Genomic DNA, 14217 nt, shown 5'->3' on the forward strand with positions numbered 1-14217 from the left:
TCATCTTACCTCAGCCACCTGAGTGTTATGACTAAAAGCATATGCCACCATGTGCTTGGCTATTTATTTTATTTTATTGGTTTTTCAAGGTAAGGTCTCACTCTAGGCCAGGCTAACCTGGAATTCACTATATATTCTCAGGCTGGCCTCATGGCAATCCTACCTTTTCCTCCTGAGTGCTGGGATTAAAGGCGTGTGACATCATGTCCAACTTTTTTTTTTTTTTTTTTTTTTTTTGGTTTTCAGGTTGGGAATTTTTAGGTGAGCCCCGTGGATAGGCAGCTGATTTAGCCGTCTTGTCCTGACATCAGATGTCAGGGGTCAGGATGGCTGGATAAGGGCAATATTCTCAGAAATCTTAATTCTCAAGGAAGGGCCTTTCAGAAGTGAGTGGAAGGACTCCCTAAGGGGGCAGAGATAAGGAAAGGCCAAACCCTTTCTGGTATTTCTGACCTGTGCTAAAGTGTAATGACCTAGATTTTTTCCCTACAGGCCCACTGACCATTCATACATTTAGTCAATAGAAAGCTATTCTCTTTGGGGGGTCCTGTCACTTCTAAACTGCCTTCCTTCCTTTCACTTAATTTTGTGTGTGAGGCAGTGTGAGGGGTCAGACCCAAGGTTGTTTTTTTATTCATTTATTTTTTATTTACTCACAAGCAAAGAGATAAAGAAAGAAAAGGAGAATGGGCACGCCAAGGTCTCTAGCCACTGCAAATGAACTCCAGATGCACGTGTTTTTTATGTACCTGGCTTTATGTGGGTACTGGGGAATGACAACTGGATCATTAGGCTTTACTGGCAAGTGCCTTAACAGCTAAGCCATCTCTCCAGCTCCAGACCCAAGGTTTGGTACATGCTAGCGAGTGTTCCACTACTGAGCTACAAGCCACGCCAAATGTATTTATTTATTTATTATTATTGTTGCTTTATTTTGCTTTTTTTTTTCCATGTAGAGTCTCACTTTAGCCCAGGCTGACCTGGAACTCATTTTGTAGTTCAAGCTGGTCTCAAACTCAAGGCAAATTTCCTACCTTAGCCTCCTCTGTGCTGGGATTAAAGGCATGCGCTTCCACGCCCAGCTGAGACAGGGTTTCATATAGCTCACACAAGTCTCAAACCCTCTACTGTATATAATTTCTTTTGAGGTAGGGTCTTACTCTAGCCTAGGTTGACCTCTAACACATATATATCCTCTTACCTCAGCCTCCTAAGTGCTGAGAGTAAAGGCATGTGCCACCACACCTGGTTTTGTATTTTTGTTTTTGTTCCTTTTAATATATTTTATGTATTTATTTATTTATTTGAGAGAGAGAAGGAGGCAGATAAAGAGAGCAAGAATGGGTGCACCACACCCTCCAGCCATCATAAACGAACTCCAGACACATGTGCTACCTTGTACATCTGATTTATGTGGGTCCTGGGAATCAAACCTGTGTCCTTAGAGTGTGCCTTTAACTGCTAAGCCACCTCTACAACCCTTGTATATAATTTTTAAAATTTAAGAATATTTATGAGCTGGGCACAGTGGTGCATGTTTTTAATCCCAGTACATGGAGGCAGAGGTAAGAGACTCATTGTGTGAGTTTGAGACCAGCCTGAGACTACAGAGTACTGGGCCAGAGTGAGACCCTACCACAAAAAAACAAATAAAAAATTTGCTAAATAAGGAAATATTTTTTCATACTATTGTACGTATGGTCATTAGTTGTATTGTGGCATATTAGAGTTATTATTTACTGGCACTGTGCACAGAATACTGTAAACAAGATCGTCGTGGATGATGTCCTTTAGCTGTGGTTTCTACCAATGTCAGCAGGCTGGGCCATCAGTTGCATAAGCCAAAAAATTAGGAAGTGGATCTTTAATTGTGGGTACTCAGAGACCTAGCAATCTGAGAAGACAGTGGATTAATATCAAAAATATGTCTTCCCAATCTTTTCTCCTTAGTATTTATTATTTTGTTTCTTCCAGGAAGGGTCTCATGCTAGCCCAGACTGACCTGGAATTCATTATATAGTCTCAGGCTGGCGTCAAATTCACAACCATCCTGATGCCTCTGCCTCCCAAGTACCTGGATTAAAAGCATGGGCCTTAGCATTTTTACAGGGAACAAGAGCAAAGAAAACATCAAAAATTCAGTCTTGGGGCTAGATAAATGGCTTAGTGGTTAAAGCACTTGCCTGCAAAGCCAAAGGACCCATGTTTGATTTCCCAGGATCCATGTAAGCCAGATGCACAAGGTGGCGTATGTGTGTGGAGTTCCTTTGCAGTGGCTGGAAGCCATGGTGCACCCATTCTCCCATGCCCCCCACCCCCCGCGCCACTTTCTCTCTCACTCCTAAAATAACATATACATATTTTTAAATTCAGTCTTAGGGTGAGGAGATGGCTAGGCATCTATAGGTGCTTGCTTTCAAAATTCTCTTATCCTCTGGCCAAGTGGCTCAGAAATGGGTTTGAATGCATCTAAAGACTTTGTTTCCACCATCCATGATACTGGCATTTTTTCTTATCTCCTTTCTCTCTGAAGTAAGGAAGGATTCTCTCTGCATTCCCTCACTATAGGCTGCCTGTTTGGGTGGCAGGAGAAGACTGATTTTCTCCAAGGCCATCTAGTATTTCTTTTTTTTTTTTTTCAACTTTATTTTTATGGGCAAACTTCCATAATTATAGACAATGAACCACAATTCCCTTCCCTAGTTTCCCCTTCACAAATCCACTCTATCGCATACTCTCTCCCTGTCAATTAGTCTCTCTTTTATTTTAATGTCATCATTTTTTTCTCCTAGTATGAGGGTCCTGTGTAGGTGGTACAGGCATTGTGAAGTCATGGGTGCCCAGGCCATTTTGTGTCTGCAAGAGCGCAGAGTAAGCAGTCCTAGCCTTCATCTCGTCATCTCTAATACAGGAATTTTGGAGTTCCTTGTATTCCATTTTGGGGTGTTCCCAGAGCCTTGTCTTACGAATTCGAAGAATGAAATCCACAAACCAGAGGATAAGGTTCAGAAAGATTTTTTTAATTTATTTTGAGAGAGAGAGAGAGAATGGGCAGGCCAGGGCCTTCAGTGGCTGCAAAAGAACTCCAGGTGCGCCCCCTTAGGGCGCATGTGCCCTCTTGTGGCACAATGGCAACCTTGCACGCTTCTGTCACTGTGTGTCTGGCTACCCGGAGATTCGAACATGAGCTTGTAGGCTTCTCCAGCCCCACAACGATTTATTTTTTATTTTTTATTTCATTTTTCGAGGTAGGATCTCACTCTAGCCCAGGTTTATTGAGGTAGGGTCTCACTTTAGATCAGGCTGACCTGGAATTCACTATGTAGTCTCAGGGTGGCCTTGAACTCATGGTGATCCACCTACCTCTGCCTCCTGAGTGCTGGGATTAAAAGCATGCGCCACCATGCCTGGCTCAGAATGATTCTGTATAGCTTAAAACTTTAGGAGAAAAAAGAGAAGAGGGGCTTATGCCTAGAATATAAGAGAAGGAAGCAAGGTGGAGCTCTTTCCCATGGAGACAAGAGGTGATTTCAGAAGTCCCATCTCAAGTATCAGTTTGTGGATTTTGTTATTGTTTGGGGTTTTTTTGCTTTTGTTTTTTTGAGGTAGGAGCTTACCACTCTATCCTAGGCGGACCTGGAATTTACTCTGTAGTCTCAGGGTGACCTTAAACTCACAGTGATCTTCTTACGTCTGCTGCCCAAGTGGAGAATAAAGGCATGTGCCACCACACCAGGCTCCTTCTGGCGTTCTGACATGTAGTGAAGTGTAATGACCTACATTTCCCTCTACAGGCCCAAGGACAATTCCTGGACTTAGCCAGGACAAAACTATTTACTTTGAGGTCCTGTCCCTAAACTGCCTAGCCAACTTCTATCTCCTATTATTGCTTTTCCAAGTCTCTGCTTGGTTATCGTCTAAACTAATGATTAACTTAGAACAAACAAACCATTAGCAGTGTGTATGTGTTATTTCTTTCATGTTAAATGTGCAGATTCCTCCCTCCTTGCAAAATGAAGTACAAATGTGCTTTTTTTTTTTGAGGTAGGGTCTTTCTCTAGCCTAGGCAGACCTGGAATTCACTACGTAATCTCAGGCTGCCCTCGAACTCATAGGATCCTCCTACCTCTGCCTCCCAAGTGCTGGGATTAAAGGCATGTACCACCGTGCCAGCACACAAAATTTTTTATGGTTGCTGTCAGTAAAAAACTAGTCTTAAAATGTTCTCTCTTGGGTTGGAGTGATTGCTTAGCAGTTAAAGGCACTTGCTTGCAAAGCCTGATGACCCAGGTTTTATTTCCCAGTACCCATGTAAACCCAGATACACAAAGTGGTGAATACATCTGGAGTTCATTTTCAGTGGCAGGAGGTCTTGGCACTCCCATTTTTCTCTCTCAAATAAGTAATAAGTAAATACCATATATACAGGCCCGGCCTAAAATTTTTTTAAATGCTCTCTTAGCTGGGCATGGTGGCGCACCCCTTTAATCCCAGCACTTGGGAGGCAGAGGTAGAAGGATCACCATGAGTTGGAGGCCACCCTGAGACTGCATAGTGAATTTCAGGTCAGCCTGGGATAGAGTGAAATCCTACCTCAAAAAAACACAAAAAATAAAAATAAACAGTAAAAATGCTCTCTCTTTTCTATTGTTTTGAGATAGGGTCTGACTGTAGCCCAGGCAGACCTGGAACTCATTCAGTAGCACAGGCTGGCCTTGAACTCACAGCAAACCTCCTATCTCTGCCTCCTGAGTGTCAGGATTAAAGGAGTGAGCCACCACATCAGGCTTAAATGGAGATCATTTATAAGAGAAGAAAAAGGCTAGAGAGATGGCATAGCACTTAAGGTGCTTGCCTACGAAGCCTAAGGATTTTAAGTTTGATTCCCAGAACCCACATAAGCCAGATGCACAAGGTGACATATGCATCTGGAGTTTGTTTGCAGTGGCAAGAGGCCCTGGCATGCCCATTCTTTCTCTTTCTTCTCTAATAAATAAAAATAAACTTTTTAAAAAAGAAAAAAGGGGCTGGAGAGATGGCTTAGCGGTTAAGCGCTTGCCTGTGAAGCCTAAGGACCCCAGTTCGAGGCTCGGTTCCCCAGGTCCCACGTTAGCCAGATGCACAAGGGGGCGCACGTGTCTGGAGTTCGTTTGCAGAGGCTGGAAGCCCTGGCGTGCCCATTCTCTCTCTCTCCCTCTATCTGTTTTTCTTTCTGTGTCTGTCGCTCTCACATAAATAAATTTTTAAAAAAATTTAAAAAGAAAAAAGAAGTATATGTAGTATATACTATTGAACTTTGTTTTCTATTAAAGTGGCACTATTTGCTAAAGACATTTACTGAACTCCATGCCACTAATGTATGCTTTGATCATTTCCATACCATCTTGTGTAGAATCACTTCTTCAGGGGTTCTGCCCAGACAAATCCAATCTTTACAGAAACAAACAAAACATCTTTAAGCTACTTATCTTTTCCTAAAATCTGATTTTATTTTATTTTTTCATCTTTATTTCTTTTTCTCTTTTTTAGAGGATGGCCTGGAACTCACTCTGTCACCCAAGCTGGCCTCAAACTCATGGTGATCCTCCTACCTCAGCCCCCTGTGTGCTGGTATTATAGGCCTGAGTCACCACACCAGGCCTAAGACTGTTCATCAAAACCAGAAATGGCCAAGTGTGGTGACACATGCCCATTTATTATCACAGCATTTAGGAGATGGAGGCAAGAGAATCGGGAGTTCAAGGCTAGCCAGGGTTATATAAGATCCTCTTTACAAGCAAACCCAAACATAAAACCCAGTAGGGCTTGCACATGGGTCAAAACACTGTCTTACTCACTTCTAGTGACAAGGTTGGACTTTTTGGCCACCCATGATCATCTCATTATCTACAGTCTGGGGTGTGGTCCAAGGAGCCTCACCCTGAATCACAAAACCTTGCACATTCCTTGGACATTCCAAGGACTTAGAGGTGAACTCCAGGAGCCTGGAATAAAAGACCCACTACATTCTTTGGTTTACTTCTCCATAACCACTGCTTCCATAATATAAGGCCTAGTCTGCCTAAGTTCCTTTTCTCCACAATCTGTTCCATGTCATTTCTTCTAGACCTCCAATACTCACAAGTTCTCCAGCCAGGCAAAAGTCTTCATGGTCCTTTAAGGCACTTTGATCATTCTCTGATTCGCTTGCTGTGCTAAGCACGTTCTCTCCAGTTCTCCTAGTACAATGTCACAATCCGTTCAAGACCCAGCTAAATTTGTACTTGAGTTGGTACTGGAGGTAGAGTCAGAGCTTGTACCCCAGCAACTCTGACAAAGTATGCTTAACCACCTGTCCTCCACAAGCCAGTTGCAAGAGTCAAAGTAGGGAGAGAGAGAGCTGGGGTTGGAGGGGACGAGTGGACTAGAATCAACTAAAACAAACCGAAAATTCTGGGATTCTGAAAATTCTGGGATTCTGAAAATCCCAGAATGAATGATAACTAAATTCCTGTATGCCAACTTAAAAAATTAAAAGAATCACATTAATCATGCAAGGCAGAAAAAGGAAATTTATTCAATGTAGTCACATTGGGAATTGGGACAGAGATCCAGTGACCACACCTCCAAGTCTATCTGGGCGAAGGGGGTCTTGATATCAGTTTGCATAGCTAAGCAAGCATAGCCAAGGTGCCTGGTCTAGCCCATTGTCAAGCCCAGCCTCGCCAGAGGCAATTTCCTTCTTTGGCCAGCACCTGGCTTCTTCTCCAAGCATGAGCTGCTTGGGGAAATTCAGATTTTTGGGTGTCCATTGTTTAATACTCTGGGCCAAAGGGACGGGCACCAGTTTCCTTCCTGCCAGGCTGGTTACACTGTGACCAGCTCCTGTTGGTCACTGCTTCCTCTGAGTCCTTTTCTCCTAAGGATAACCTTGAACTTCTCGTGCCACCCCCATGGCCACACCTCCCACGTGCTGGAATTAGAGGCATGTACTACCTTGCCCAGATGCTTTGTTTGTCTATCTAGCTTTTCTACACATACATTTGAATTTCCAGAGCTACAACAAATGCTTTAAGAGGGGGGATCAAGCTCCAGGTTACTTTTTCATCCTTATACAGTATTCATTACAGACATTCACTTTTCAAAGTTAATTTCTTTCTTTCTTTTTTTTTTTTTTTTGAGGGGGAGGGATAAGAGATAGTTTATTGTGGAGCCAAATATGAGTATATGAGTAACCATGGCCCAGGAACACAGATTTAGGTTACCACAAATTCCATGTTTCCATGTGTTAACAATTCATGAAGGCCAGCCTAGGACTACAGGGTGAGTTCTAGGTCAGCCTGGGCTCAAGTGAGACCCTCTCTCAAGCCAACCCCCACTTCAAAATACAAGGCTGCAGAGATGGTTCAGCAGTTAAAGGCTTTCTTGCTAAGCCTAATGACCTGAGTTTGATTCTCCAATTGTAGTTAGCTTCACGTTGCTGATGCAAAAACAGCTGGTGGGATGAAAGCATTTATTTTGACTTATAGACTTGAGGGGAAGCTCCATGACGGTGAGGGAAACTGTGGCATGAGAGAAGCTTGACATCACCTCCTGGCATGCATCAGGTGGACAATAGCAGCAGGAAAGTGTGCCAAACACTGGCAAGGGGAAGCTGGCTATAACACTCATAAACTAGCCCCCATCAATACACTGCTTCCAGGAGACTCCAATTCCCAAATTGCCACCAGTTGGGGACCTAGTGTTCAGGACACATGCATTATTCTCAGGTTAGACTGTTCCTTCCTCCCCTCCCCCAAGGTAGGGTCTCACTCTAGCTCAGGTTGACCCGGAATTCACTATGTAGTCTCAAGGTGGCCTCGAACTCACGGTGATCCTCCTACCTGTGCCTCCCGAGTGCTGGATTAAAGGCATGCGTCACCATGCCTGGCTTAGACTGTTCTTGCTGAGTACTTAAGACCAAGCAGGTAGGCCTTTGGCAAGACTTTGTGATCAAGTCCATGGGTGAAAATCTCCCCAAGTTCCAAAGTATGTTGACAGTTAGATCAGGGTGTTGAACTACATGCAGCTGCATTTAGGGAAGCTCAAAACCTGTGAGAACCCCTCTTCAGATTCCCTTGGCCCTTTTTGGCCAGTAACTGTCCCAGGATCTACTGACTGAACTGTTACAAACACTGCCCCAAGAAGTAGGAATGGAAAGGGTCTTGAGCCTAGTGCAGCTGAGCCAAGCTCCCTTCTTTTTTCCCCCCTCTTCTATTTTATTTTGCCTTATTTTATTTTATTTATTTTTTTGAGGTAGGGTCTCCCTGTAGCCCAGGCTGACCCGGAATTCACTATGTAGTCTCAGGGTGGCCTTGAACCAACAGTGATTGTCTTACCTCTGCTTCCCAAGTGCTGGGGTTAAAAGGGTGCACCACCTAGCTTTATTTTATTTTTTATTGACAGCTTCCATGATTGTAAACAATATCCCATGGTAATTCCCTCCCTCCCCCCACTTTCCCCTTTGAAATTCCACTCTCCATCATATCCCTTCTCAATCAGTCTCTCTTTTATTTTGATGTCATGATCTTTTCCTCCTGTTATGATGGTCTTGTGTAGGTAGTGTCAGGCACTGTGAGGTCATGGATATCCAGGACATTTTTGTGTCTGGGGGGGGGCATGTTGTAAGGAGTCCTACCCTTCCTTTGGCTCTCACATTATTTTTTTTTTTTCCAGTCCCTAAGTAGAAGTTGACGTCTGTATCTGTTCTGCTTTGGGAACCTAAAGCCCTAACCAACAGCTCATGTCGCCGTAGTTACATGGACACTTCCAGTATTCTTCCTATTGATATCCCAACTATTTCTAGTTGTCAATAATTTTATAAATTTTCCCTGGTCAGGCAGGGGAAAGAAACTTCAAAAGATCAAATGATATAATTATAATGAACCAATGGATGGGAAAGGTTTTCCTACTCTATGCTATAGACACCAGATATAAATTATTATTAGAGAACTAGACTCCTTGGCTGGGGGCACTGTAAGGAACAACTAACTCAAACCCCAGATATTTCAACAGGAATGACTCCCATTACAAGCTCTACTGGGAGAGTCGAGATGATCCTTGAAGGTCATTGTAACTACTGGAAAGACTTTTGCTTTTGTTGATTAAAGCAGCATAACCTAAATGGAGATTAAATGGGCTTCTTGGAGTGGCTATTAATTTCAGGCTGTTCGATCACTATTGCTTCTGTCTTTATTCTGGAAAGAGAAAATCCAGCCTATTGGTGGCTACACCCCAAGAGTGCCTGGTTCAAAGGGATGACCCATCCCACAGTGTCACACTAACTTTGAGGACTTAGGGTGGGTTGGCCTCTCCCTTTAATCTGCTCCCCACCCCTCACTCACAAGTCCAAGAGCCCTTAGACAGCCAGCTATCTGTGACCCTCAGGGGAGAAGCAGGAAGAGGATAGAGACCTCCTGCTCATCCAGAAAGCTCTTGGAAGAGCTTCAGCAGAGAGCTACTTGGTGTGGGGAATCAATGAAGAGGTTCTCTGTGGCCATGGGTTCCACATCTTCAGAATGAATTAGTGAGGAGATAAATACATAAATAAAAATGGCTCCTCTGCTGAACATGTGGCTCTCACATTCTTTCCACCACCTCTTCCACAACGGATGCTGAGTCTTGGGAGGTGTGATAGAGATATTGCAGTGCTGAGCACTCCTCTGTCATTTCCTAGTGCCTTTTGAGGCATCCCTAGGTCACTGCCATCTGGAAAGAGAAGCTACTCTAACCAAAAGTGAGAGTAGCATTAATATAAAGGTACGGACATTAAGAGAAGTGCTTCCTGGGCCATTTGGTACAAGCCCGCTCGCTAAGCGCACTGTCCTTCTGCCCTCTTAGACTTGCTGAGGCTTGCATGCATGCTGGACTCAAATCACGGCCTGGAGCTGTCCCTGCAGAAGTATGTGATGGAAATCATTTTGAAGCAGGTATATTCATACTTGAATTTGTTGGCTTTTGGAGTATTAGGGACCTTGGACAACAAGGAAAGATTAATAACAAATGACAGGGCATGGTGATTCATACCTATAATTCATACCTATAATCTCAAAAGGGGATCCAGTGCAAGCCTGGGGCTATCCAGTGAGTTCCAGATCAGCCTGGGCAAAGGGAAACCCAATTCCAAAAGAAAAGACAAGAAAGAAAGAAATTAATAACTAATGAATAAATAAATGAAAACAGAAGCTAGTAAAACCAAATTGTATTCTTATTTACTTAAAACAGCTCCAGACTGGCCTGGAACTCCCTATGTAGTTCAGGTGGCAGCCTACAGCTTAGTGATCCTCCTGCCTCAGTCTCCTGAGTGCTGGGATTTAAGGCAATATTTCTAAGACTTTAATGAATGTGGAACAAAAGTCTGGTTTAGAATTAAGAGTAAAAGGCTGAGCTGAACTCTGGTCATTAGGGCTGGGATTATAGACATGAGCTACCTCACCAGAGCCAAATGCAAGTGACAATGGCCCAGAGCATGGATTCAGATTGTCTCTAGTAACATGTTCCAATGTGGAACAATTACCTGAACTTTCATGGTTATAGAACTCAAGAAAGTCATAAATCAAGGCATTTTTAAAAAATATACTGGAGGGCGCATCAGTTAAGTGGGTTATAGTAAAATGGGGAAATCTCTGCTGTCAGCCTTAGATGCTCCCTGAGAACATGCTTAGCTTTTGGGTTGAAGGAAGATAGAAGACACTTAATACACTAAACTTTTTCCCAGTAGTTGAAAGATGTTAGGTAAGACTCAGAGGTGAACACTACTAAATCAATAAAGGGCTTTTCGGGTCCTACAGATAATTTTGGCTCTGGATCTGTGACATTCCAACTCATTTCTTTTTGTTTTGTTTTGTTTTGCTGCTTTTTTTTTTTCTTTTTTGAAGAAGGATCTCACTCTAGCCCAGGCTGACCTGACACTCTGTAGCCCAGGCAGACCTTGAACTATGACCATCCTGTCTCATCCTCCAGAGTAGCTAGAATTATAGACCTAGTTACCCAGCCCAGCTTTATTCGTTATTTGAAGGAGTAGTACCCCTGTACATACCCACACACATGCACACATACCAAATTAGATAGATAAAAGAAAAAGGAAACAGAGACAGAGAAAAAAAGAAAGAGAAAAAGAAAGAAAGAAGGAAGGGAAGAAAGGAGAAAGAAACTGGTAGATAGAATGTTGGAATGGAACTGTGGAAATTTGAGTTCTAGCCCAGTGTGGTGGTGCACATCTTTGATCTTAGCAGTCAAGAGGCAGAGGTAGGAGGCTCGCTATGAGTTTGAGGCCACCCTGAGACTACATAGTGAATTCCAGGTCAGCCTGGGCTAGAGTGAGACCCTACCTCGAAAAAACAAAAGGGAGAAAGAGAGAAAGAGAGAGAATTCTGGGGTGTGAACTACAAAAAATAAAATAAAATAAGAAATAAAAATGTTCTAGAAGGCACCAGGCCATCAAACTATAAGGTTGAATCCCATAGCACATTATTCTCACCTTTAGACTAAAAACAGGAGATCCAAAAGAACAGTAGGTCTCCTGTGAGGGTTCGTACTGGAATGATTCATTCCCTTGCTGGGGTAATGGAACAGTTGCTGGCCAAAACTAAGCAAGTATGTAAGCCTCCACTGGAAGGTGACTGTGTGTGTTGCTGGGGATCAATGGAGAGATTTGACTAGTACATTCTATTTTCATCTGTTAAGTTGATATTTTATTTCCATTCACTTATTTATTGGTTTTTCAAGATAGAGTCTCACTCTAGCCCAGGCTAACCTGAAATTCACTAAGTAGTTTCAGACTGACCTCAAACTCATGGAGCTCAGTCCTCCTGCCTCTGCCCTCCGAGTGCTAAGATTAAAGGTGTGCACCACCACACCTACCTTTTATTTTGTAATTTTTAAATTTTATTTATTTATTTCAGAGAGAGTGAGTATGAGCCAGGGCCTTCTGCCGCTGCAAACAAACTCCAGACACATGCCCCACTTTGTTCATCTGGCTTTACATGGGTACTAGGAATCAAATCCAGGTTGTCAGGCTTTGCAAGCTAGTGCCTTTAACCGCTGAGCCATCTCTTCAGCCCCTCAACTGTTCCCTTCAGACTGGATGGCTCTGCTGTGATGTACCTATTGTGCCAACTTTAGCTTTCTCAGAGTCTCAAACATCTACTTTCCTCCCAGAAATAATTTTGGGTTATGGGGGTCAGCTGGTGTTGGGCTCTCAAGGATACACACTGCAGAAAGTGTCCCTCTCCCTTGCAGATTGATGACAAACAGCTTCAGGGCTATTTGTCTGAGCTTCGTCCAGTGACCATTGTGTTTGTGAACTTGACGTTTAATGACCAAGACAAAGCAGAAGTCATAGGCTCGGCCATCCAAGATGCCTGTGTGCACATCTCTTCTGTCCTGAAGGTCTTCCGAGGCCAGATCAATAAGGTCTTCATGTTTGATAAGGTAGGTGTGAGCTAAAGGAATAGGAAATCTGCCAGTAGTGGAAAGCCAGGCACATTGATGAGATAGAGAGGGTGGACAACTAGAATTCTAGCTTAGAAAGTTATCTTTATTAAAAAGAGAGAGAAAGAGGGCTGGAGAGATGGCTTAGCGGTTAAGCGCTTGCCTGTGAAGCCTAAGGACCCCGGTTCGAGGCTCGATTCCCCAGGTCCCACGTTAGCCAGATGCACAAGGGGGCACACGTATCCGGAGTTCGTTTGCAGAGGCTAGAAGCCCTGGTGTGCCCATTCTCTCTCTCTCCCTCTTTCTCTCTGTGTCTGTCACTCTCAAATAAATAAATAAATAAAAAGATAGAGAAAGAGAGAAGCCGGGCGTGGTGGTACATGCCTTTAATCCCAGCACACGGGAAACAGAGGTAGGAGGATTGCCGTGAGTTCAAGGCCACCCTGAGACTATATAGTGAATTCCAGGTCAGCCTGAACTAGAGTGAGACCCTACCTCAAAAAACCAAAAAAATAAGAAAGAGGAGGGGGCTGGAGGTGGTTTAGCGGTTAAGGCACTTGCTTGCAAAGCCAGGTTCAAGTCTCCAGGACCCACATAAGCCAGATGCATAAGAGGGGGACAACACGCATCTGGTGTTCAGTTGCACTGGTTGGGGGCCCTGGCATACCCATTCTCTCTCTGTCTGTCTTTCTCTACCTATCTCTCTCAAATAAATAAATAAATAAAAATAAAAATATTAACAATAAAAAAGGTCTGGGCTGGAGAAATGGCTTACTGGTTAAGGCATTCGCCTGCAAAGCCAAAGGACCCAGGTTCAATTCCCCAGAATCCATGTAAGCCAGATACACAAAGTGGCAAATGCATCTGGAGTTCGTTTGTAGTGGCTAGAGGACCTAGCAAGCTTGCACTTGCTCTTTCTCTCTCCCTCCCTCCCTCTCTCTCTCTCTCTCTCTCTCTCCCCCCCTCTTTCTCTCTCAAAAACAAAGAAAATAGGGGCCTGGATTATGGCTTAGCAGTTAAGGCATTTGCCTGTAAAGCCAAAAATCCCGGTCCAATCATTCAGGCCCCACATAAGCCAGATACATAAGGGAATGCATGCGTCTGGAGTTAGTTTGCAGTGGCTGGAGGCCCTGGGGTGCCCAGTCTCTCTCTCTCTCTCAAATAAAGAACTTTTTTATTTATTTCTTTTTCTTTTTAAAATTTTTATTAGCATTTTCCATGATTATAAAAAAAATCCCATGGTAAAGAACTTTTTTAAAAAAGAAAATATTTTTAAAATATTTTTTAAAACTTATTCATTTATTTGAGAGAGAGAAAATGTGCATGTCAGGGCCTCTAGCCATTGTAAACAAACTCCAGATGCATGTGCCACCTTGCGCATCTGGCTTTACTTGGGTACTGGGGAATTGAAATCCCACCCTTAGGCTTTGTAGGCAAGCGCCTTAACTGCTAAGCCATCTCTGCAGCCCCTGAAAAGATTTTTAATATGTATAATAGTGATTTTTTTGAGACAGGATCTCAGGTTGGCTTCAAACTTGCTATATAGCTAAGGCTAGCCTTGAACTCCTGGTCTTTCTGCCTCCATCTCCCAGGAGTGTACCACCAGACACAGCTATGTTAATTCATTAACATAATTATTTTAAAAGGGAGGAACAGTTATATATACCTAAGTACTATATATATATACATACACACACACACATACATGCTGATGCTGATAACTTTAAGTTTATAAAGTGAAATTGGCTTATCAAAGTTTCCTCAGTT

General features: G+C 43.2%; 1 protein-coding gene across 2 annotated transcripts in view; it reads left to right on the forward strand.

The window, feature by feature from the left end:
* Nucleotides 1-14217, forward strand: part of Adcy10 (adenylate cyclase 10) — a 105631-nt gene that overhangs the window by 13440 nt on the left and 77974 nt on the right. For both annotated transcript variants that reach the window (XM_045135982.1, XM_045135975.1), the window contains exons 7-8: nucleotides 9859-9947; nucleotides 12259-12450. In XM_045135982.1, coding sequence (XP_044991917.1) covers nucleotides 9859-9947; nucleotides 12259-12450 — 281 coding nt within the window. The remainder of the gene's footprint in view (nucleotides 1-9858; nucleotides 9948-12258; nucleotides 12451-14217) is intronic.

The sequence above is a fragment of the Jaculus jaculus genome, chromosome 1 (genome assembly GCF_020740685.1).
Source record: "Jaculus jaculus isolate mJacJac1 chromosome 1, mJacJac1.mat.Y.cur, whole genome shotgun sequence".
NCBI lineage: Eukaryota > Metazoa > Chordata > Mammalia > Rodentia > Dipodidae > Jaculus > Jaculus jaculus.